Source organism: Pomacea canaliculata, linkage group LG2 (assembly GCF_003073045.1).
Source record: "Pomacea canaliculata isolate SZHN2017 linkage group LG2, ASM307304v1, whole genome shotgun sequence".
Taxonomy (NCBI): Eukaryota; Metazoa; Mollusca; class Gastropoda; order Architaenioglossa; family Ampullariidae; genus Pomacea; species Pomacea canaliculata.
This window is the reverse complement of record NC_037591.1, coordinates 18767956-18792072: the sequence shown is the minus strand read 5'-3', so window position 1 is coordinate 18792072 and position 24117 is coordinate 18767956. Positions and strand designations below refer to the sequence as shown.

At 44.0% G+C, this 24117-nt stretch overlaps 1 protein-coding gene across 2 annotated transcripts in view; it reads right to left on the bottom strand.

The window, feature by feature from the left end:
• Positions 1–23186, bottom strand: part of LOC112556939 (ferrochelatase, mitochondrial-like) — a 48075-nt gene extending 24889 nt beyond the window's left edge. The window contains exons 1-4 of one of the 2 annotated variants that reach the window (XM_025226437.1): positions 22979–23186; positions 22524–22662; positions 22210–22329; positions 12032–12180 (exon numbers count right to left, since the gene is read on the bottom strand). In XM_025226437.1, the coding sequence (XP_025082222.1) occupies positions 12032–12180; positions 22210–22329; positions 22524–22662; positions 22979–23006 (436 nt within the window). In that variant the 5' untranslated portion in view covers positions 23007–23186. The remainder of the gene's footprint in view (positions 1–12031; positions 12181–22209; positions 22330–22523; positions 22663–22978) is intronic. The other variant, XM_025226436.1, reaches the window with a different exon arrangement.
• Positions 23187–24117: the final 931 nt, after the last annotated feature.

The following is a 24117-nucleotide window of genomic DNA, read 5'->3' as shown; positions in this document are numbered from 1 at the left end:
TCATGGCTACTGCAACAACTGTTGGTGTACAGAATAAACAGAAGCGGGGATAGAACACAGCCCTGAGGTGAGCCGGTGCACGTGGTGATTAAGTCGGAAAAAGTGCCATTGACAAGAACTCGTTGCTGCCTGTCAACCAAGAAGTGAATGATCCATGACACCAGATGATGGTCAAGGGAAAACTCGTCTAGGAGTCTTCTAGCTAAGATATGTGGCTGAATAGTGTTGAAGGCCGACGAGAAATCAGCAAACAGTAGAGCATGGGCTTGAGGATTCTCCAGGTGTTTGAGTAAAGTGTGGAGGATGAACAGTTTAGCATCATCAATACTTCGTTTGGTCTGGTATGCAAATTGCAAGGAATCAAGACAATTGTTAGTGGCTTTAAGAATCAATGCCTTGATGATTGTCTCAAATACTTTCATGACCAACGATGTTAAGGCCACTGGTCTAAAGTCATTGAGATGCCGAGCTGAAACTTTCTTCGGAACTGGGACAATGGTGGACAATTTCCAAGGGGCTGGGATGGAGAGTGAATCCATAGAGCGCTGAAAAAGATGTTGAAAAATGCCTCCAAGTTGGTGTGCGCAGAAACATAATGTCCTGCCACAAATACCATCCGGACAGGAGGCCCTGCGAATAATTACTCGCTGAAACAGCTCCACAACTTGTGCATGACAAATCTCAACCTTCTGTACAGGGTGAAGAGGACTAAGCACATCTTTAATTTGCACCGAGAAGTCATGAGTCTCGAAACGAGCGAAGAAAGCATTAAGAACATTAGGTAGGGCCGTACTGTTCGGCACACCCGTCTGAACACAGGTTTATAAACGGGTACCAGATGCACACTCAGATGATAGGATGCACCCAGACTGGGCAGGGGTAGAGATCTGTACGCATGTGGTACAGTTCCGTAGACAAGGTCGAGTGTGGTCTGACGCAGGGTAGTAGGACATGTTACATACTGGTCGTAGGTCTGAAGAACCGATGTTAGGTCACAGTGGTTGAAATCTCCTAAAATAAACTTAGGAGCATCAGGACAAATCGAGTCGAGATTGTGAGTCACATCTGCGATGCACTGTAACGCATTGGAAACATTTGCCCTGGGATGAATATACACAAGGGTGAAAAACAGCTGGGGAATTCTCTCGGGAGGTAAAATGGGCGAAGCAAAATCGTGAGAAGTTCAAGGTTGCAAGTACACATCCTTTCACGAATAATAACCTTATTACAGTACCTTTTGTTGACATAGAAACAGACTCCGCCGCCACACGCCTTGCCAGTAATTATAGCAGATCTATCTGATCGAAAAGGGCCAGAGAAACCGGAGATGTCCAGATTGGAGTCACTGTAGTGGAGCCATGTTTCTGTAAACGCCAGCAAACAAGTATCCCTGAACAGTCAATAGTTGCGTACCCACGACTCAAGCTCATCAATCTTGCCACGAATCGACTGGACATTGGATAGTAGGATAGAAGGAAGAGGTGGAGACCTGCGCCGATTGTCCAGACGAAACTTCTTGAGTCTCTGCTTCACACCGCCTACTGCGTCCTCTCCTTTTAGATTTGCAAAGTGGAGGGAGCCGTGTAATGTCGACTTGCAGCTCCCTAAAACTCCGGATAACAGAGGGAGATGAACGAAGACGAAGCAAGAGCTCGCAGGAGTAATGAAGCCGGGGACCTGCATTAAATAAGCTGACCGCCATCTTAATATTGTCGGCTAGTGGTAACGGTCACATCCATCCAAAATGAAAAAACACATGCCTAATAAGACTGAGCGTAAGATCATCATCACTACATACAGTTCGACACTCTAGTCCAGTGGTTCTCAAAGTGTGGTCCGCGGACCACTAGTGGTCCGCGGGCATAAGTCAGGTGGTCCGCGGCTGACAGTCGTCATATATGGCAAAGTGATGTTTAAATCGCCAGGTAGGCTTGTAGAAAACTTCAGTTAAGTTTGTGTCGGACACCCAACCGTTAGCTAGTCAAGTTACCACCGCACCTGATAATGGCCTGAAAGGATGGTCAAGGCAGGCGGCTATCAATTTTCAACAGTGACGCGTGACACGCCCACCTGAGCAGGACGGCTCTGTTGAAGATTTTTAGTATGTGCCAGCTTCCCTGAATCGGTCAAACATGAAAGGGGACCAGGCAGGCAAAGACAACTTGCCCCTAGTAAGAAAGGCTGACCACTTTCCCAATCTGCGAGAAGACCTCTTTCCAAGTATTATTTCTCAGTATTTTCAAGCCGAAGGGGTTATTATGGATCGCTGGCTGAAATCAGGGACCTTGAAACGTAAATCCCCCGATGCTGGTGACTGTGAACGTGCAAACAAGATGCAGAAGGGAGGAAAAGATGCAACTGATGTCATTTCTGATCCAAATCAACCACTCTGTTTTACTGATAGGCTTACGAGCTGCAAAGCGCAAGAAATTAGCCAAGAAGTGGAAGACACACCTGACGTGATATTTTCAACTTCTGCTCAAGATAATAGCAACAAAGACAGCATCATACAAGCTGTGAAGAACAGAAGTGGTACACACAAGAAGTGGCGTCATTCCAGCACTGAAAACAACCCAAAGCAAGTGAAAGAAAATATAGCACGATTATTTGACATGGGATTTTTTTGGACGGGTGATAAAGAAGTCCCTAACCCGCAATGTGTTTTATGCTGTGAAATTCTGGCCAATGGAGCAATGAAACCCTCCAAACTGAAGCGTCATTTTGAATCCAAGCACTTCCACCTCTGGAGTTTTTCGAGAATAAATGCAAAAAGCTGCAACAAAATAAGGGAATGCTGCACCTTTTTGCTTCTGGCGATGAAAACGCTAAGGCTACAGAGGCATCCTACAGAGTTTCGCTGTTGATCGCAAAGACCGGCAAAGACCAACTGTTGCAGAGAACGCAATCAAACCTGCTGCCAGACTAATCACAGAAATAGTGCTTGGCGAAAAGGCAACAAATGTTATCAACAAAGTCTCTCTTTCAAACGACACAGTGAAACGTCGAATAACAGCCATGGCTGACAGTGTGCAATGGCAGCTGCTATCAAGACATGTCAAAGTCAGTACTTGGCGCTTCAGCTTGATGAGTCCACTGACATAGCCAACGAAGCAAACCTTTTGGCATGTGTCAGGTATGAATACTTAGGCGCTGTTCATGATGACTTTCTCTTCTGCAAGTCTGTGCCGACCAATACAACTGGAGAGGACATTTTCAAGATTGTGAACAATTACATTGTGAGTAACAAAGTTGACTGGCGGCGATGTGTCGGTGTGAGCACAATGACGGGAAAGATCAAAGGGTTGACTGCACGTATAAAAACAGTTGCTCCACTGGCAGTAGCAACGCACTGTTGCATTCATCGAGAACAACTCGCAACAAAAAAAAAAAAAAAAAATGCCCGTCGATCTTAAAAGAGTAATGGAGGAATCAATAAAAATTATAAACTTCATCAAAGGGCGCCCTTTGAACGCGCGGATTTTTAAAGCTTTATGTGAAGAGATGGGAAGTGAACACACCAAGCTTCTTTTTCATACAGAAGTTCGTTGATTGTCCCGTGGACGAGTGCTCACTCGTCTCTTTGAACTGCGCGAGGAGGTTAAAATTTTTTTGCGCGAGTGTGATCAAGCTTTCTACTTGTGTGATTGCTTGCATGACTTGCTCAGTTGGCGTACCTGGCGGACATTTTTAGCAGTCTGAATGGGCTTAACATAGCCCTGCAGGGCAGAGATGTTACAATCTTTAACGTTCAAGACAAAGTAAAGGCTATGTGTATAAAATTGGGGCTGTGGTGTGATCGCCTCGATCGTCGAGAATTTGACTCATTCCCAACCCTCAGTGATTTTCTTGTGACTTCACCGCAGGAAATTGATGAGCAGATTGTTGCGAACTTCAAATCACACCTGCATGGTCTGCGTGAGCAATTCAGAGTTTATTTTCCAGAGCCCGAGACAAAATCTGAATGGATCAGAAATCCATTTGCAAAGATGAGTGCAGCTGAAGCGGTCAGTACAAAACTTTCTTCAAGGGATGTTGATAGTCTTGTGGAACTTGCTTCGGATGGTTCGCTGAAAGTGTTGTTTGCTGAGAAATGTTTGACAGACTTTTGGCTTCATGTACGATCTGAGTACCGGGGACTTGCTGACATCGCTGTGAAGCATCTACTGCCGTTTCCAACAACGTACTGCTGCGAGATTGGATTTTCAACTCTAGTTGGACTAAAAACAAACAAGAGAAGCCGGTTGAACGTGGAATCTGACATGAGACTGAAACTTTCCAACATTGATCCAGATATTACCACCCTAATATCTCGTCAAAAACAACTGCATTCCTCGCATTAACATTTTAATTACAAAGAACAAAGTACGTAGTTTTATGTCAATTTATTACTATACTAATGGCAGAAAAGGATATTTAGTTTTGAATTGTAATGAAACAAATGCGGCAATTTAAATTTGAAATTCATAGTACAGACTGATTTTTAGGCCTTGGTGGTCCGCCATAGTTTTTCTTAAGTAAAGTGGTCCGCGGTCCGAAATACTTTGAGAACCACTGCTCTAGTCTATCACTCAATGACTATCCGACACAGGGGCAGACGAAAAACGATGAAAAATGTAGAAAATGCGAATTCGAGTTGAGAGCTGCAGACGTCGCACAACGAGGAGCGGCCATCTTGATCTACCAATAGTACCAATATTAAAGTTCGCATCAGTAATTACTGTCTGCAAAGTCATGTAACATAACAGGCCTCTCTTCTCAGCTCTAAAGGCAAACTTTAAGCAAGGGTTTGACCCAGACAGGGGAAGACAGGACACAAAGCTCTGACTTGTACACACAGTCAGTCTTCGCAGACTGCACCTGGCCTGATAGTTGATTAGTTGTGTTTTACATCATGCCAAAAAGTAAAGCTATATCATGGCGACATAAAGTAATCTTCGTTAAAATGATTAGAGGCAAATCCCCCCAAGTGATATGACCACAAAATCTTAATCAACAAAGCCAACACAAGAAGCAAAAGTAATGAAAAAGAGTGGGTAAAATGTACAGAAGAGTGCTGTGGCCACCAACAAATCAAAACCCAAAACTATCAGAACATACAAGCCTGAATCTTATCCTAGAGCCTTATCCTTCTTAAAAATGTAAAAATAGCAGCTGGTGAGATGGATCTAAACGAGGAAAACAAAGAGTCTGCTGAAAAAATCTGTGGTGGACACTCTGAAGTTCAAGACAAGTAAGTAAAACATGAACCACAGTAAAAATTCTTTGACACCAACGACAAGGTGGTGGTGGCTCACCTCATAAGATTTGTTTGTTTGTGTTTAACGCCATGCCAGCAACTAGAGCTTTATCACGGCAACAAAAGGTACTCTTAACATAACAGCAAAAGGTAATCTTAACTTAACAAGGGGAAAACCTCCCGAGTGATATAACCATAACATTCTTGAAAAAGTCAACACAAGAAGTAAACAAAATGTAAAAAGAGTGGGTAAAGTGCAAAAAAAAGAGTGGTGAAGCCCGAAAAGGCCACCAACAAATCAAAAATCAAAAGAGAACAACTAGTAGGACATAAAATTTCGTAAATTTGATGGTAAACTCCTATCCTCTTTCAAAATGTAAAGACTGCTGCCAATGGGACAGACCTAAACAAGGAAAGCAAAGAATTCTCTGCAAAAAACTGCCAACTGATAGTCTAGAGCTCAGGACAAACAATCATAATATGCACCACACTAAAACTTCCCCTAAACCATGGACAAATGGGTGGTGGTTCAATTCATAAGAGGTGTCCTTGCGTGGCATAGGAGTGTCCTAACTTTCATCTAGCAAGAACCACCTCCTTCTGCCTCACAGGATGGCGTGAAGGTAGGCGGTCGATAAGACAGGGAAAAGTGGTATATCATTTATTTTGGCCCAGAGTGTCCCAGAGGCGTTGCCATAAGGACTGAACGAAGGCCGAGAAGAAAGGTTTACAGTCTGATGATACCAGTGACTGCAATTTGCCAGGGGACTGACATGCAGCCTTGGCAGCCTGGTCTGCTTGAACATTGCTTGAAATATCAGCATGGCCAGGAGCCCAAATAAAAACAATGTCCTTGTTTCTCTGAATGAGTGCTGCATGAATTTTATGAATCTGGACCACGAGAGGGTAGTCCAAGTCATTGAAAAGAAGAGCTTGGAGGGCAGAAAGAGAGTCTGAAATGATCAAAATGTTGTGCTTCGAAGAGCGGTGAACGTGCTGCAAGCCTAGCAAGATGGCATAAAAATCTGCCGTGAAAATAGAACATCCATCCGCCAGCCAGACTGAAGCTGCTCGTTGCACGGTTGGCAGGATGGAACTGCTGCCACAGCGACCAGGCCACCACTTGAGATTTTGAAGCCATCTGTTAAGATTAAACAGAATCCAGAATAGTCAGAAAGGAGTTCCTAAAAACGTTGGAGAAAGATGAGGTCACTAGTGTCCCCCTTTTTAAAAGCTGTAAGATCAAGACAAATCTCTGGAACAGGAAGGGTTCAAGGAGGAACTTAAAGTAGAGATAGGGGCTCTAACTGTTGAATATCTACTCCAGCAGCTTGTAGGTGAAGTTTAACACAGAGTGATAATGGCTTTTGTTCCTTGGTACGAATGGCATACAGGGCAGCATACTGAGGTCCAAAAACAGCACGGTACACAGGGTTTCCAGGATGAGTTTTTAAACGACAGAGATAGGATAGCATAGTTTCAGATGATGGAGAGAACATGGAGGCTCGTCAACTTCTGTGTACAAACTTTGTACAAGAGTGGTGTGGAAGGCACCCAAACAGATGTGGAGCCCTTGGTAGTGAATAGAATCAAGAATAGTGAGATAGGACTCTCGAGCAGCCACCACCAGTTGGTGCAACTTACCTTGTAGTGGTGTGGTGGCTTGCATGCCTTGTCGATCCACAGAGCTATGTCGGCGGGAGCATCTTGCTCCTGGCAGGTCTAACCAAGCCAAACAGATCTGTCAGGGGAGAGGCCAGACTAAAATGTTGCATAATGGCCCTCTGGGTTGGGGGTTTTGCTTTGGGCTAACAACCCACTCATGTAAAACAAAAGCTGTTACAGAAACTGCAACAATATCACAACAAGGGCCTGGTTGGGAACATTCCTCTAGAAGAGATTATGATGCATCTGGTGAAAGCCTTTAGGAAGCAAGCTTGCCGACTCATCTTCTGACGACCAAGACAAGAACCAGGATAGGGACCTGGAACATCAGAACCCTCTATGAAAGTGGCAAGTCAGCTCAAGTGGCAAGAGAAATGAAAAACTACATCAGGGTTCTCAGGTTATGCGAAACCAGATGGAATGGAAGTGGCCAGACCAGACTAACATCAGGAGAAACCATTATTTACTCTGGCCACAAAGACCTGGACCACGATCACACCCAGGAAGTAGCACTGCTGATGTTAACAGAGGCAACAAAGGCACCAAAAGCCTGAGAACCAGTCTCACCACAGCTCATGTCAGCAAGATTCAACACCAAAGGAACGAAGATCACCATCATCCAATGCTATGCACCTACAAATGCAGCAGAGGAAGAGGAAAAAGAAGACTTCTAAAGTTCCCTGCAGTCTCAGCTTGACCACACACCAAGAAGAGGTCTAAAGATCATTATGGGAGACCTAAATGTTTAAGTGGGAAATGATAACACCAACAGGGAACTCATCATGGGAAGACATGGTGTCGGCACCTACAATGAAAACAGGGAGCTCTTCACAGACTTCTGCACTTTCAATGACCATGTCATAGGTGGCACTGTGTTCCCACACAAGAATATACACAAGATAACTTGGACTTCCCCTGATGGCCAGAAAGAAAACCAGATAGACCATATAACAGCAAGTGCCACGCGTGCGAGAAATGTCCCCCGTTTGACCGAAGGTCAGCAATCGGCCATCCACACCCCGACCTTGGGGGAATACCTATGGAACTCCACGTGTGCGCATGCATGAACCAACTTGTAGTACACATGTTCTAGTAAAATCCATTAGATATGTTTCCGTAATTTTCAGTTTTTATTACAAATAGTATTTGAAAAGGCAACAAGATCAGTGTCATGACAGTGACTAGCAGGCGTCTTAAACTGACTGAAAAGAACCGAGTGTTTGTGAGAAACGCTTGTGAGTACAACGTACCAAGTCCTTAGTCTGTAGGTAAAATGACATTGGTACTGCACACCTTTGTTTATTTGTACCATTACAATTCAGCTGAAATAGACCACACATTTCTATGTTTATGTCATTGTCAGTAATAGAAGGGAAGAGAGTCGAAGATAATATACCGCCATATAAAAAGCCGAGAAGGTGAACTGGACAAATATACTAACTTGCCTGATACATGTTGACTTGACTAATGCATTGTACAACTTGTATTAGAAGCAGCATCCGTGTACACTGCTCCTTCTTACATTAAACATTTGTGTACAGGTACTTCTACTTGTTATTATTTGTGCAGATATGCCTTCAAAGACTGTCACAAGTGACAGCGTAATTTATGTCAAAACTAAGCAACTGTCACTGGAGGGTTTGTTGGTTTTTCAGTTTCTGGTGACTTAGTTAATACTGCGGCCAGCCATTCTTTGGGAGACGTCTGCTAGATCAGCACACACAGACCACACACCCCCACACACAGATACTACACACCAAACACACACATTCTTGGCCTTTGCTGCACATAAAGGGTGGGTGGACCTTTGATGGCCCCTAAGTGACCTAGTGGCCCGATGTGACTATGGCCCTGGACTTTGCAGATGACATCGGTCTTCTATCTCATCGGCAACAACATGCACAAACCAAACTGAGTAAGCTAGCTGAGGAAACAGAGAAGACTGGCTTAAAGGTAAACAGAAAGAAAACCGAAGTGATGAGAATCAACAACAAGCAGGAACTCCCAATCCAACTTCAAGGAGAGAACATCCTAGGAACAGACCGCTTCACGTATCTGGGGAGCATTGTCAACAAGGACAGTGGAGCAGATGATGATATCAAAAGCTGCATCAACAAAGCCAGGCATGCTTTCAACAGCCTAAGCCCCATCTGGAACTCCTGAGCATTATCCTTCAGCAGTAAGACCCGCATCTTCAACACAAATGTGAAGGCAGTCCTACTGTATGGTTCTGAAACCTGAAGAGTGACAAATACCATCAACAACAAGCTCCAGACCTTTACCAACCGATGCCTATGCCATATCCTAGGAATAAGATGGCCTGAAAAGATCTCCAACAACTGCCTGTGGAGAAAAACCAACCAGAATGCCACTAGCCAAGACATCAAAAAACACAAATGGGGCTGGATAGGACACACCTTGCACAAACCAGCTGACACCATTGCCAAGCAGGCACTTGACTGGAACCCTCAGGGGAAGAGGAGAGTTGGGAGACTGAAGCAGACTTGGAAAAGAACAGTAGAGAGCGAGGCAAAAGACATGGGAACCACCTGGGCCCAACTGAAGGGGGCTGCCCAAAAACCGGGTCTGTTGGCGAGGTGTTGTTGCAGCCCTATGCTCCTCAGAGGAGCAACAAGGAATAAACTAACTAAACTAAACTCTTGAGCAGAGCCATAGATGATAGATCCATAGTCTAGATTAGAGCGGACCAGGCATGATACAGACAAAGCAGGACCGTGTGGTCTGCCCCCCCAGCTGACATGGCCAACTACTCTAAGAATGTCCAAGGATTTTTGATTAGAAAGGTGTAGAGATTTGATACGAGGCAGAAAAGAGAGTTTACGGTCAAAGAGTACCCCAAGGAATTTTACTTCCTGGACCATTATGAGTACTGTGCAATTGACAGAAATAGATGGATTTGGAAACATGCCTCACAGTTTAACAAAAGTGGATGCATAGTGACTTCTGGGAGAAAATTTGTCAATACCTCAACATATACTAGTAGGAGAATTCACATTATTTAGTTCAGGTAAATGCTATGCTATGCCCATATGTAGAAATGATAGGCACCTGAAACTGTGCCATCTGCAGTCCAGCTGCTCAATCACAGATGAATTGTCAGTTGTGTGTGATGTAGGTATGCATATAGTCTAGATGTAAGACTGTGGGGGAGTGGGGGAGTTGTTTTTTCCTTTAGTTTGTGTCACTTGTCACATTTTTTACCTTGTGACCAGAACTTACTTTGTAACTATAACTTTTTATATATAGTAATTGAGCATATTTCTCATATTTAAATTGCCGATTGGGATTAATAAAGATGGTCACTGCCATTGTCAGATACCAACATTAAAACCTATAAAAGTCCCAAATCCTTAAATCTAATGGTAAAGCCCTACCATCTTTAAAAATGAAAAAAATAGCTGCTGATATGATGGATCTAACCAAGCTGTTAAAAAAAATGCTAGGCGGAGAAAGACTAGCATGGACAGAAGAGAGGAAAGATAAATATAACTGTAGGGTAACTGGAAGAGTATCTGTTTGAAAAAAGAGTTTAGATGAAAGGACAGGTAAGAGAAAAAAAAAAGAAGAGTATAAGAGAAAGGGGTGGGCCAGTTTAGTCACCCATCCAGAGAGATGCCCACAGGAAAGGAAACAACCAGACACCCAAAGTTAGAAACATTGAAAATGAGGAGGGGAGAGAGCTGTGGAAGATGGTTAGCAGCTGATAGGGAATGCTGTTCAGTCAGATGCAGAGTCTTTGCACTTTTAATAGACCTGCTGCAGTTCGTTAAGAGAGAAAGGTAGACTGTAATGGTCAGAGTTATTAGAAGAAAAGTCTGAGCGAGAAGATTCATGAACTAACTTGGGGTACTAGAAGTCAGGACATTAGTGGGAAGAGGAAGAATTGTGAGCGATGGTAGATGCCAGTAAATTAACCACCTCCCATGGCTCAGTGAGTACACAATCAGTGTGAAGTGTGAAAAAGGCTCTTAACAAGGTTTTAACATCCGCTTTTGTTCTCCCATCAATGCCTATATTTACATTCTCTGGGGATGTGCATGTGTGAGAAGGTATAGGTGTGCATGCATGTCAAATGTTATTATATGGATATGTTTATATATATATATTATTCTATGTTCACATGTATAAATAATTTTGTGTGCAAAAGAAAAATTTCTGTCTGGATTATGCCTGGTACAAACAATAAAGATTGATTGAACGCCTTTTCACAATGACTATTTTTTTTTTTTGTAGAGTTAAATGTCAGTGTTTCTTGATTTCCCTTGATCATGTAGGTTATTATTTAACTGACCACAGACAAACTTCGTACACAAGTTATTTTAATGTTTTAAATTATAACATTTCTGGATGAATAATTGAACCAAACAAATAAATGTTCATTTATCAAGCAGATACTAGTGGAGTGATATCTTTGCTGGTTTGCTGTTGTGTGTGTATGACAGCGCACATGCTAAAGCTGAAACAAATGACAGATTTAATACCTGCTTATGCTCAACCTCCAGGCATTTGACATGTGTCACTCTCTACTAACTACCTCCAGACACAACCTTAGCAGCATCCTGAATCCAAGACTGGATCAATTTGGCTTGCTCAGCAGGTAGGATGTCATTCTCCTTGATATACTTCTTAAACTTCTTATACTTCGATAAACTAACCAACTAACAGTCACACAGATTACTCAACATAACAATTAAATCTTTGAGCACATCCTAGTAGGCAAAAAGGAGGGTGGAGGAAATGCAGAGTTTACAAAAAAAAAATAAAATAAATAAAATCTGAGCACTATATCACACAGACTGATGACATGCAAAAAAGAGTGAATAAAGAGAGGCCTCCAACAACAACAATAATAAAAAAAGTGTGTACACTGTCATCCACCACGTTTGCCACAAAAGGTATGACAAATCAACTGTTTTTTCAAACTAATAAACTATCTAATAAAAAGCAAGACTGCCACCTAAAAGCATAGATGCATTTTCTTTTTTAGAATGTTTCATTTGTTTTCAGGCATATGTTGACAAGATATGTCTCGTTGAAAACGCACAAAAAAAGGCTACCCACTAGCCACGATGGCTTGAAGTACCAATTATTACAATGCAAATTTCTTACCTGTCTCAGGACTGATGTGATCAAGAATCTTTACCATGCCGTTTCCCTGAATCTCTGTCCATTTCCTGATAGGGGATCCCCCTCCAATTTTTGTGTACTGCTCAATAACACCTGGAGTCCTGTGTCGCGCTATCAATGTGGCCAGTTGACTGAAAACAAGCCATAAAGCCTTCCCTCAACTAGCAGCAACAAAAAAAAAGAGAACACTGATATTATAAGCAGCAATACCCTAGCTGTTAAGCGTCATGTAAGTAGTAAGCACAAGGTTAAGCACCCTTAACCTTTATAGTTTCAAGTTTCTTGCTCAATCAATAAATTTCTTAGCTGTAAATAATTGATCGAGTTGTAAAGAGTTAAAGTCACATATAAACTTGTACAAGTGCATAGATTAGATTATTTAGATTATTGCCCGTTATGCCGGTCGGCACGTAGGGCAGCGAACAAAGGTTCTCCACTTTTGCCTGTCCTGGGCTAGACTCCCCACAGTACCCCAGCTGAGGTTTAGGGTCTTCATGTCTGCCTCCACAGTTCGGCGCCAGGTGATCTTGGGCCGACCTCGCTTGCGTTTTCTTTCTGGCGTCCAGTGTAAGGCAGTTTTTATGATGGAGTTGCTCCCGCCTCGGAGGACGTGACCAATCCAGCGCCATCGCTTCTTCAACAGGATGGTGGCCATACTCTCCTGCCCACATTGGGCAAGTAGTTCTTCGTTGGAGATTGTCCTTGGCCAGAAGATGCCCAGGATTCTTCGCAGGCTTTTGGTGTGGAAGACTGACAGTTTGTTGAGGTTGCTGTCAGTCATTCGCCAGCACTCCGAGCCATACAGTAGAGTGGACATGACCAGACTCTGGTAAAGTCTCAGCTTGGTATTGATGCTGTACTGTGTCGACTTCCAGATGTTGCGTAGCCTACAAAAGATGCCCCTGCCTTTGCTCAGTCTGCTCTGGATGTCACGGCCTGCTCCTCCATCGTGCGTGACCACGCTGCCCAAGTAGGTGAAGCTTTCAACCATCGGCAGGTCTTCTCCCTCTATGCTGATCGGTGTTGTATTGGTGGTGTTCAGGGTCATCACTTCTGTCTTTGTCCGGCTGATGTGCAGTCCGACCTGCTGCGCAAAAGTGTGCAGGCGAGTCGTCTTCTCCTGCATGTGCCGGTGGGTGTGTGACAGCAGGGCAGGTCGTCGGCAAAGTCTAGTCTTCTAAGTTCGTGGAGAGTGTCCATCGTATGCCCCTTGGTTCATCTTCCGTTGTATGGCGCGTTACCCAGTCAATGACAAGGTTAAAGAGCAGGGAAGACATCACGCAGCCCTGTCTCACTCCGGTCCCGACCTCAAAGTAGATGTCACTGTTTCCAACACAGCATGAAAAGTTCGCATAGAAGCTTTTGATCAGCAGTACAATTTCCATTGGTATTCTGTATGCTCTCAGGATGCGCCAAAGGCTCTCTCTATGGATGCTGTCAAAAGCCTTCTGGAAATCTACGAAGTTAATAGAGAGCTGCCTCTGCCACTCTGTGCACTGTTCTATGATGTTGCGTAGTGCGAATATCTGGTCGGTGCATCCTCTTCTTCTACGAAAACCAGCCTGTTCTTCTCTAAGTTGTGTGTCCACTGCCTCTGAAATTCGTTGGATGATGATCTTTGTCATGATCTTGCTCGGGATGGACAGGAGAGTTATTCCTCGCCAGTTGTTGCAGTTGCTAAGGGATCCTTTCTTTGGGATTTTGACGATCACTCCTCTGGTCCAGTCATCTGGGACTTGCTTCCCTTCCCATACTGCGGTAAATAGGGGTTGCAGGATATTGGCTGCCAGTTCTGGGTCTGCCTTGAATAATTCAGCATTCAGATTGTCCTGGCCTGGTGCCTTTCTGTTCTTCAAGGACTTAATTGCTGTGATGATTTCCTGCTTCTCTGGTGGGGCGATGTTAACGTCTAGGTCCTCAATGGCTTCTTGTATGTCGGCTTCTTCGGAAGGTGGTGGTCTGTTCAGGATCTCTCTGAAGTGTTCAGCCCAGCGTGCTTCTTGTTCTCTCTCTGTCGTTAGCAGCTTCCCTCCCTTGTCCTTGACTGGGGCATTGTTGGTGCTGTGGAATTTGCCGCTAATCGTCTTGGTGATCTTGTACAGCTTTCCTTGTTCTCTTTTTCTTGCTGCTTCTTCGGCCTCACTTGCTAGGACAAGTGCATAGCCATACAGTTAATCTTCTTCTTCTTCGTCGATCACTCAAATGGACACGCCTGCCTCCTGCACAAATGATGCTGTGCGCTGCAGGTCCACCAGGCTGCCGTGTAGCTTCCTCGATACTGGCGTCTCATCAGTCCAAATGCGGTGCCTGAGGTCTTCGTGCATGGGGCATTCTTGCAAAGATGAGTTGTTGTCTGACTGCCTGTCTGGCACGGGCACTGGTCTGTCTGGCCGATCCGGAGCTTGGTATACAGGTGGTGATTGAGACGGTTGTGGCCTGTCCTCAGCCTGAAAATAATGACCTGCTCAGCCCTTGTAAGCAGGTAGTATGGTTCGTTTCGGTTGAAACGTGGGTGCTGCTGCAGCCACTTGTTGTGCTGTTTGGCCTTGATGATGGTTTTGACTTCACTGAAGGTGGTGGACCTGTCTTGCTGCTCTTTTGTGGATCCTTCCTTAGCAAGAGTGTCTGCGGCTTCGTTGCCAAATACACCACAGTGGGAGGGAATCCACTGTAAGACGACTGTATAGTCTCCGCATAAGGAGGAGAGAGCAGGTCAGGTCGTTCAGTTCCTTGTCTCTGGCAGTCTGTAAGGCCTGCAGAACAGACAGTGCATCTGTAAAGAAGACGACGTTGTTGGAGGTGTCTGGACTGTTCTCAACGTGGGTGGCACCGGTCTGAATGGCAACTGCTTCAGCCTTGAAGTTGGTGGAGTAGAGGCCGGTTGCGAGGGAAAGACGGTCTTCTCTTCCTCCTGGGTACCAGATGTAGATTCCGGCGCCACCATTCTTCACGGCCTGTTCAGCTGACCCGTCAGTGAACACGTGAGTCCACTGATCTTGTGGGAAGTTGTTGTGGATATACTCCATAGTACAGGACTTCTTCACAGCGCCGTCTTGGGAGTCTTTCTTGCCAACACCAGGGATGCTGCAGTGAATCAGGGGGAAAGCAGTTTCATTCCATGCTGGGTTTGTCCGGCACAGGGGGATCTCTCTGGGGTCGTGTTCCAAGATATCTTGGTGTTTTCGTTCAAGGATCCTCGCCTGGTGGATGAAACTTCCCCTTTTCAACCTTCCCTTCGTCGGCTGAGCCAGTCTGTTTCTCATGGGGTGATTTGGAAGTCTCTTGAACTTGGCAGCTTGGACAAGCATCTTTGTGTCACGTCGGTCCTCAAGTGGTTCCAACCCTGTGATTGTCTCCAGTTCCTGTATGGGCGTAGACCTCATGGCTCCAGTGATGAGTCTGGCTGCTTGATTCTGAACCTTGCTGACCTTCTCAAAGTTGGATTTTTGCTGTCATGCCATACTCTAGGACTGGTCTGACCCTTCCGGTGTACAGCTTCTTGAGGATTCTGTCATCCGCGCCCCAGTTCGTACCAGCCAACTTCTTCATAATTGCAAGTCGCACCTTTGCTCTGACTTCGACCTTCTTGGTCTGAGGCTTCCAAGTAAGTCTCTTATCGAAGGTTACCCCAAGGTAGGTAGGGTTGTCCTCCAGTGGGAGAATCTGTCCATCGAACTTCAGAGTGGCCTTCTGTTCCCTAGTGGACAGACTAAATATAGTGTAGGTGGTCTTTTTGGGGTTGACTTTGACAAGCCACCTCTTCGTCCAGTCCTGCAGGACATTAAGCGCCTCTTGGAGTCGGTAGTTGGCAGTTGTCAGGTGTTCTTCTGTGCACCAAAGGACCAGGTCATCTGCATAGATGGCTCCTTGGACATTTCGGGGGAGGTCCTTGATGATGTCGTTTATGAAGACAAGGAACAGGGTAGGACTGAGTACTCCCCCTTGAGGAACTCCTTCTCTCAGCGTCTTCTTTCGGCTGTATGTTCCGCCAACGTGGACTCTCGCCTTCCTATTGTTCAGGTATTGAGAGATCCACTGGTACATACAGCCGGATACGCCACACTTCTGGAGTTTCAAACTCAGTCCATCTTTCCAGACCTTGTCGAAGGCCTTTTCCATGTCTATCCACACCGTCAGCGTGTGCTTCTTGTCCTGGAAACCATCTTCGATCTTCTGGGCGATGTATGCAACCTGGTCTTCAGTTGAGCGATATTGTCTGAAGCCTGCTTGTTCTGGTGTAAAGATGCTGTTCTTTTCCAAGTGCCATGATAATCTGGTGTTGATGAGGCGCTCCATTAACTTGCCCACGCAACTGGTGAGGCTTATGGGTCTGTAACTGTCCACCTTCGCTCGGTCTTTGCCTTTCTTGTGGACGGGCACCATGTCTGCTTCTCGCCAGATTTGTGGGACATGGCTGCTGTTCCAGCTGTTGTTGAAGAGGTCGAGGAGTTTGGTCTTGGCTAGTGGGCCCAGGTGTTGCAACATTTCATTGGTGACCTTATCTGGACCAGGGGATTTCTTCTGACTTAGGGTCTTGACTGCTTCTTCAAACTCTCTCATGTTGAATGGTTTGTTCATGTAGTCTTCCTGGTGTTTTCGCTGGCTGAATTCTCTTCTTCCTTCATGAACTTGCTGTTTCTTTTCTTCTGGTACTGTGATGTTGCTGACCTCTTCATAGCTGTCAATGAATGCGTTTGCTGCTTTTTTACCTGTTAGCATATCTTGTGCTTGTTGTATGACGATCGGTGCACTTCTAGTATCTTCATCATTCATCGCCCTTGCCAGCTTCCATAACTTGTTTCCTTCTCTGTCTAGGTTCAGTTCCTCTGTCTTTTCTCTCCAGCTCTTTCTTGCAGCTTCGTTGCAGGCTTTTCTGTATTTGGCGCTTGATTCTTTCAGTGCTATGTTGTTTTCTATGGTGGGGTCATTCTCAACCTTTTCCCTGGTCTTGGAGACTTCATCTTCTAGTTCTTGGAGTTCTTCTGTCCAGTATGGCCTATAGTTCTTTCGTGCGCCTCTTGGTATTGTTTCTGAAGCAGCTTTAAAGATCGCCTTGTTGAATGCATCGATGGCACGGTTGATGTTCTGGTCCGCCACACGTATTCCTTTGGTGTACTGGTCTGACAATGAGACGAAAGTATCCCAGTTGGCTTTTTTGTAATTCCACCTGGGAAATGTCTTTGAATCTTGGGGCCTGTACTGCAAGTTGATGGCCAGTTTGACTGGTCTGTGGTCGCTGCCGCCTAACTGGTTCTGTACCCCTCTGGTTGTTTTCTTGGAGAGGTCGTCAGTGGCGAAAGCAAGGTCAGGGGTCGTTGAGGAGACCCATCTGCGCGAGAAGAAAGTAGGTGGGTCTTCTGGATCGTTCAGCAGGATCATCTTGCTATCGATCTGCCAGTCCTCCACTTCCTCTCTTCTATTATCCGTCTCGTCGTAGCCCCAGCAGGTTGAGTGGCTGTTGAAGTCGCCGACAGCCAGTTTTCGGCAGGGATATCAAGAGTCTGCAGGGAAATTCTTTGTCGGTGGGCAGTACAGGTTGAAGATAGTGAGCACAGTGCTGTCTAATGTAATCTTGACTCCGTTTATTTCAGCTTGCTGATTCGTGTCCACTTGAAAATCTCTTGCTGGGATGTTATTCTTTACAAGAATCAGCACACCTCCCTTGTGTCTTCCTTCTCTGTCCATCCTGAAGGTTTGGTAACCTCTGATGGTAAATCTGTGGTTGGGGTTCAGGTGCGTTTCTTGAATAAAGCTTTCCCTATGAACAAACTCAAAGGTGAAACTGGAATATAGGGCTAGACAATTCTCTAAACTGTATTTGTATTGTTAAACTGGCGCTCTTCCTCAACATGGACTGTGGATACACAATGCAGGACCTGTACATTCAGACTCAAGCCAGCACCAACAGCGACATTGTGATTTTTTCAGCATGTAGTCTTTTGGTGAAGGCTAATTTTTTGTTGTAAACGCCCTCGGCGTTCCACTGTAGAATGTTGAGAGGCCTCAGGGTCTCTTCTGTGGTTGTTGTTCCTTTTCAGCCAGTAGCCATTTCCCTCCGCCTCCGAAGCCTGGCTCCTCGCATCGGGGCGTGGTGACCACCAGTATCATGGGGTGGGCCCTGTTGAGGCGCAGGGCCCGGCACTTCGCCTGCCTGGCGGGACCTCACAGGCAAAGCACCATATCGTTTAGAGTGAGCGTTGTCCATTTCATGCGAGTGTCAGTGCGTTGTGCTGCCGTTAAGCGCCCGATGGCCCAGCACATCCGTCTTCGGCGTCAGTTTCTTTTCCGAGTGTCTTTCTCGTAGAGAGACTTGCCGACCAAGGCTAACGACCATCATCTGGCCGGGTGCAACAGTTTAGTCTGGCCTCTACCCTGACAGACCTGTTCTGCTTGGTTGGACCTGCCAGGAGCACAAGGCTCCCGCCGACATAGCTCTGTGGGTCGACGAGGCACACAAGCCACCACACCACTACAAGGTAAGTTGCACCAATTGGTGGTGGATACAGTTAATGGGTGTGACAAAATGTGAAGCCAACCTTAGGTTAAAACTTTTAAAATATCTCACTAATCCAGTTCCAAAATCGCAAAAAAAAACTATTGAAGAAAGAAAAAAAAAAATCTTCATGACAAGTATTCTGGTGTGGTAGTTAAGAAGCAGCATGGGGAATCCAAGGACAAGTGTCTTGTTTCCAAAATTATAAAGTGGTGTCCAGACCTCGCACATGTTATTTACCCTGGTTTAGTAGTTATAAAGCAGTGGCAAAAGTGTCCTGGGATAAAAGTAGTGTTCATAAGGTCTGGACACAATTTTATAACTTTGGAAACAAAACGCTTTTCCTTGAGTTTCCCATTTTGCCCTTCGAAATGTCCTGCTCTCGCTTTATAACTACAACCCCTGATGAATGAGAATAATCATCTCTGGGATAATTTCCCAAAAGATCTGCAAGCTCACATTTATCTTTGGATAGTTGTATTTTACATCGTGCTACCAACTAAGGCTATATCACGGTTCAAGAAACTAATGATACATTAAAACACTGAGAAACAAAATCTCCCAGGTGATATAATAGCATCATCCTCAGCAATAAAAGCCAACACAAAGAGCAAGAATAACATAAAGGATAGGTATTATGTAAAATGGGGTGTTGTGGCCTAAAAAGGCACCAACAAGCCAGAACCTTAAACCAGAATATAGAAAAACACAAAAATCTTACATCTGATGGTAAACCTATATCCTCTTTAAAAATAAAAAAATAGCTGCCAATGGGATGGAACAAAAAAAAAAAATACAAAGAGCCTGCAGTACAAATACTGCTGGCGGATATTCTGAAGACCAGAACAAGTAATTAAAACATCCACAACAGCAAAAATTCCCTGGCACCAAGGACAAACTGGTGGGGATTCACCTCCTAAAAGGTGGGAATGCATGGCATAGGCGAGTCCCATCTTGAGTCTATTGAGTACCACCTCCTCCCATCATATGTTTGTGTTTTATGCCATGCCAGCGGCTAAGGCTCAGGTTTGTTTGCTTAATGCCATGCTAGCAAAACTAGGGCTATACCAAGGCAAATAAAAAAAGGAATCTTAACTTTAAAAAGAGTGATATAACCATAACATTCTTTAAAAAGTGAAGGAAAGAATTAACTTGTTTGTTTGTGCTTAACATCGTGCCAGCAACTAAAGCTACATCACAGCAAAAACAAAAATTTTAACTTTGAAAAATTAGGGGAAAAACCTCCAGAGTGATGTAACCATAACATTCTTTAAAAAGTAAACTATATGTAAAAGAGTGGGTAAAGTGTAAAAAGGAGCAGTGAAGCTCAGATAGGCCACCAACAAACCAAAACACCCAAAGAAAACATTAGGACATAAAATTTTTTTTAATCTGAAAGTAAAGTCTTATCCCCCTTAAAAATGTAAAGACTGCTGCCAATGGGACGGACCTGAACAAAAGAAAACAAAGAATTTTCTGTAAAAAACTGCTGGCAGATACTCTGCAACTTGGGACAAACAATGATAACATGTACAACACTAAAACTTCCTTTACACCATGGAATTGTGTCCAACATGGGGTTGTGATTGAGCGGTACCACTAAGGGCATTTCAAGCAGGGTCGCACCAGGGATACACAAGGAATATACTCTGGTCTTCCCAGTATGAAGGCCAGATTGACCACAGCTGCAGCCTTCTAGCAAAGCTAGGGCAATACACAACCAGCCAATTAATTTGTGTGGGCCACACCAACCTTCTCTCTAGGAGAAATCTGGGCCAAAGAGGTGTGTTGGTATGATGGGCCACAACCCATCAGGGACCTCAACTTCCGGGATCTCATCCTCCCCCAACATGCGTTGCCCTGCACGGCAAACGCAGGTGGCCTGGCCTAAAGGCCACAGAGAAAAAACGAATTCAAAAGAAAGATATGGTGGGAAACAGGAAGACAGGAGAAAGACCAGTGTAGACAGAAGATAGGAAAGATGAAACTATAGTATGATGGAGATGTTTGATTAGATGAAGAAAGGGCCAGGTAAGGGAGAAAAAGGAAAAGCATAAGAAAAAAAGACTGGGTCAGCTCAGTCACCCAGCCAGAGAAATAATCAGGGCAGGTGCCAGCAAAGAAACTAAAACACAGCACGGACAATTTGCACTAGATGAGAAAACGGATGGGTAGCCAGTGCAGAAGACAAAGGAGAGGAGTGGTGTGTTCCTGTTTCCTAGCTCTAAGCACCAGATGTGCAGCAGAGTTCTATACTTTCTGGAGTTTGTGAAGAAGGTATACAGGGCAGCCAGCAAGCAAGGAGTTGCAGTAATCAACCCTGGATAGAACAGACGTACAGACAAGTGTGTTGGTAGTGCACTTAGAGAGAATGTGTCGGATGGTGCTAATCTTGCATAGCTCATAAAAGGCAGACTGAGAGACAGCTGTGACTTGTTTAGCAAGAGTCATGTCTGCAGTGACAATGAATTCCAGATTCCTGAGGAAGCAAAGGTGATGTTGGTTTTGCCCACCTTGATGTGATTTGGTGGAAAAAAAGTGAAGATTGATTCCTTCTTCTCGAACATAGGAGGGCTTCTGTTTTACTATCATTGAGTTTAAGTTTGTTTGTTACCATCCAGTCTTTGATGTCGTCAATACAGGATTCTGCTGGTAGCAGAGTGAGACTCAGCCGGTGGAGTGGAGCAGTACAGTTGTGTGTCATTAGCATATGAGTGATGAGAAATGTTGTGAGACTGGAGGTAAGATGAAAGTGGCTTTATATACAAAATTAACAAAACTGGGCAGAGTACTGAGCCTTGAGGGTCACCACAGGAAAGTAGAGCAGGGCAAAATGTTTGACAATCAACGAACACAGTCTGTGTCCTATCAGTGAGATAGGAGTTGAACCACGCTAGTCCAGGTCCTGAAATCCCCTAGAGGGTGTGTAGCCTATGAATGAGCAGAGAGTGGTCGATAGTGTCAAATGCAGCAGACAGGCCCAGTTGAGCTAAGGCGGAACCATTATTGTCAAGGGCAGATAATGTCGGTTGTCGCTTTGATTAAAGTAGTTTCAATACTGTGAAAAGGTCTATATGCTGATTGAGCATGGGGGATGAGTTGGTGCTCTTGTAAGTAGGCCCAGAGCTATGTCAAAACGACTTTCCCTATGATTTTTGAGATAAAAGACAAGTTGAAATGTGGTCAATGCTGTCTGCTATATTGCTTACTACCCATACTCCTCTTATGGATAATGTCACCTTCCAAGCCATTTGCAAGTGGCCTTGCTGTGTGAGAGAAGAACACTATTGCAAAGCTACATTGCAAGCAAAATCTAGCACATGCAAACCTTGAAAATATTGCAACATGGGAATAGTCTTTAATATTTATCTTGTTATTATCTTACTGTCTTTAGGATGGTCAAGACTTTTGCAGATTTTCATATGAAGTTCTCCATTGTCCTCTTTATCTGCTATGTGTTTAAACCATCAGCCCTTTTGCTTTCCATAGGATGTCATTCAATTTGGAAATCGTTTAGCTAAAGCTATAGGATGCTGCTTCTCTCCTATCTCACATATTGGTGCAAAGTATTTTTTTTTAATTTACGCTAACTTTCATGAGTACGGCCTACATTAAATGGAGAGTGATGTGAAAGCAAACAAACAAAAACAAAGATAAAATAGGTTACCTTTGGGCTGGTAGGGGAATCAGATCCTTGTCCAGAAAAAGCCGCCACAGAAAATCATGAACATCTTCTGTCTTCTCTGGACCTCCAAGATTTAGCATCAGTACTCCTGTCTTTGGCTTTCTACACACACAAAGTCAGGTATGCTTACATGCGCAACTTCTCTAAAGCTGCCAGACCTTTCTCTGCCACCCAAGTTTTATTAGCTGATCTACATGCCATGTACATGTATATAAACACTGCATACACTTGCATACGCACACCTTTATATATTGAACTACAAATTCTGAATTAAACATTGTTTAAAAGAAAGTTACCTTGGAAGTATTGAAGCATTTTGCTCTGAACTAGTGGTCTGTAGTCTGTACTGTCCATGAGCCAGCACTCTTGCTACTGCATTTATAGGCAATTTAACATTGCAAATCCACCCCTTTGACACTCTCCTAGGTACCAAACCTGAAGGAGAACAAAAACAAGTGAGTTGCTATATCATATGGCACTTGCTCGGCTGCAATGTATCGTCATACGTACACATACATACACTTCACTGATTTCATTACTAGTAATAGCAGTACCAAACACTAGCAGTTTGAACAGACTGATAGTATAAGAATATGCGAAACACGTTGATGCCGACTAGAGGTATTTTTCACCTCCAAGTTTTTCTGTTGTCATACAATTCTGTAAACATATTAAGAATTATAAGTAATATTGATTTAAGACTATGATGCTTTTATATCAATCCTTTTCTATTCAGAAATCACACACTTACTTGTCACCTTCGTCAGAATAAACACCATGATCTCGCAATCGCCAAAAAGTTGGTGGCTGCTTGGTTTGAATGACGCCAACAAACGAGAGTATAATGATTATATGCAAAGCGGGAATATTGCTGAAATATCCGGCACTACCCTGAATTCTAGGCTAGGTCTACGATAAAAATTACAAAAAGAACATGCGTATAACTAAAACTTCTTGATGTAGGATTTCCTGTGAGGTCATCAAAACGTGTGGTGGAAAGCAAATCTCCGATTGCTCAGATACTGTTACAAAAAAAAAAAGTTCGACGCTACCACTACTATCATGATGATTACTTTTGTTGCTCTATGCTTGAACACTGAAGCGACAAAGAAGAGTGAGTTTATCCGATTCCCACTTACTTTTACGTACATTGAGCTTTTTGATGTGACGTCATCAAAACACGCGTAGAGGACTGTCACGATCTCAGGCGAAGGGGTCAACAGGTGACGCATGCGCAGACAGAGCAATACGTGATCTTCATATGAGGAGCTTGAGTACGAGATCAGTTTTTGATCATATATTAGGACAGTATATGTCGTAAATTTAGCATTGTCGATTGCGGTAGACTCGCGGATCATGGACGTGTTGTAATGCAGCTCCATAAAAAATCAACCCAACAAAAATAACAAGGTAAGTTACATTTTTATTTTTATTTGCAAATGTTCGTCTGCTATTTTTTAGGTAAGTATCATCACGAACTTGTTTCCCCGGTTTATTACTTTTACTCGTCGCTTAGCCGGTTTCTTCGTAGTGTTCCGTCTGCTATTTTTTTTCTAGGATTGTATTCTTAATGCCGTGTGTATGTCTGTGTGTGTGGTTTTATGTATGCAAATTTCTACGTGTTTTCGACTCAAATTGATTATGTGTTTTTATGATCTTTCTCATCTATTTTTGTATGGGAAATCACAGAAGCCATGGCGTTCCTGGCCAGTACAAGGAAAGGACAGCATCTCTTGACAGTGACCAAGAATGAATGGGAGGTGGGATATATTTCCTTTCTTTATCTTTTGTATTTTTGCTTTCTTTTGTGTTGTCCATCAGTTCTGTGATTGTATGTTTAGAAGACCTGTATCTATTTGGGGCTATTTTTCAGAATCTTTCTTTAATGAT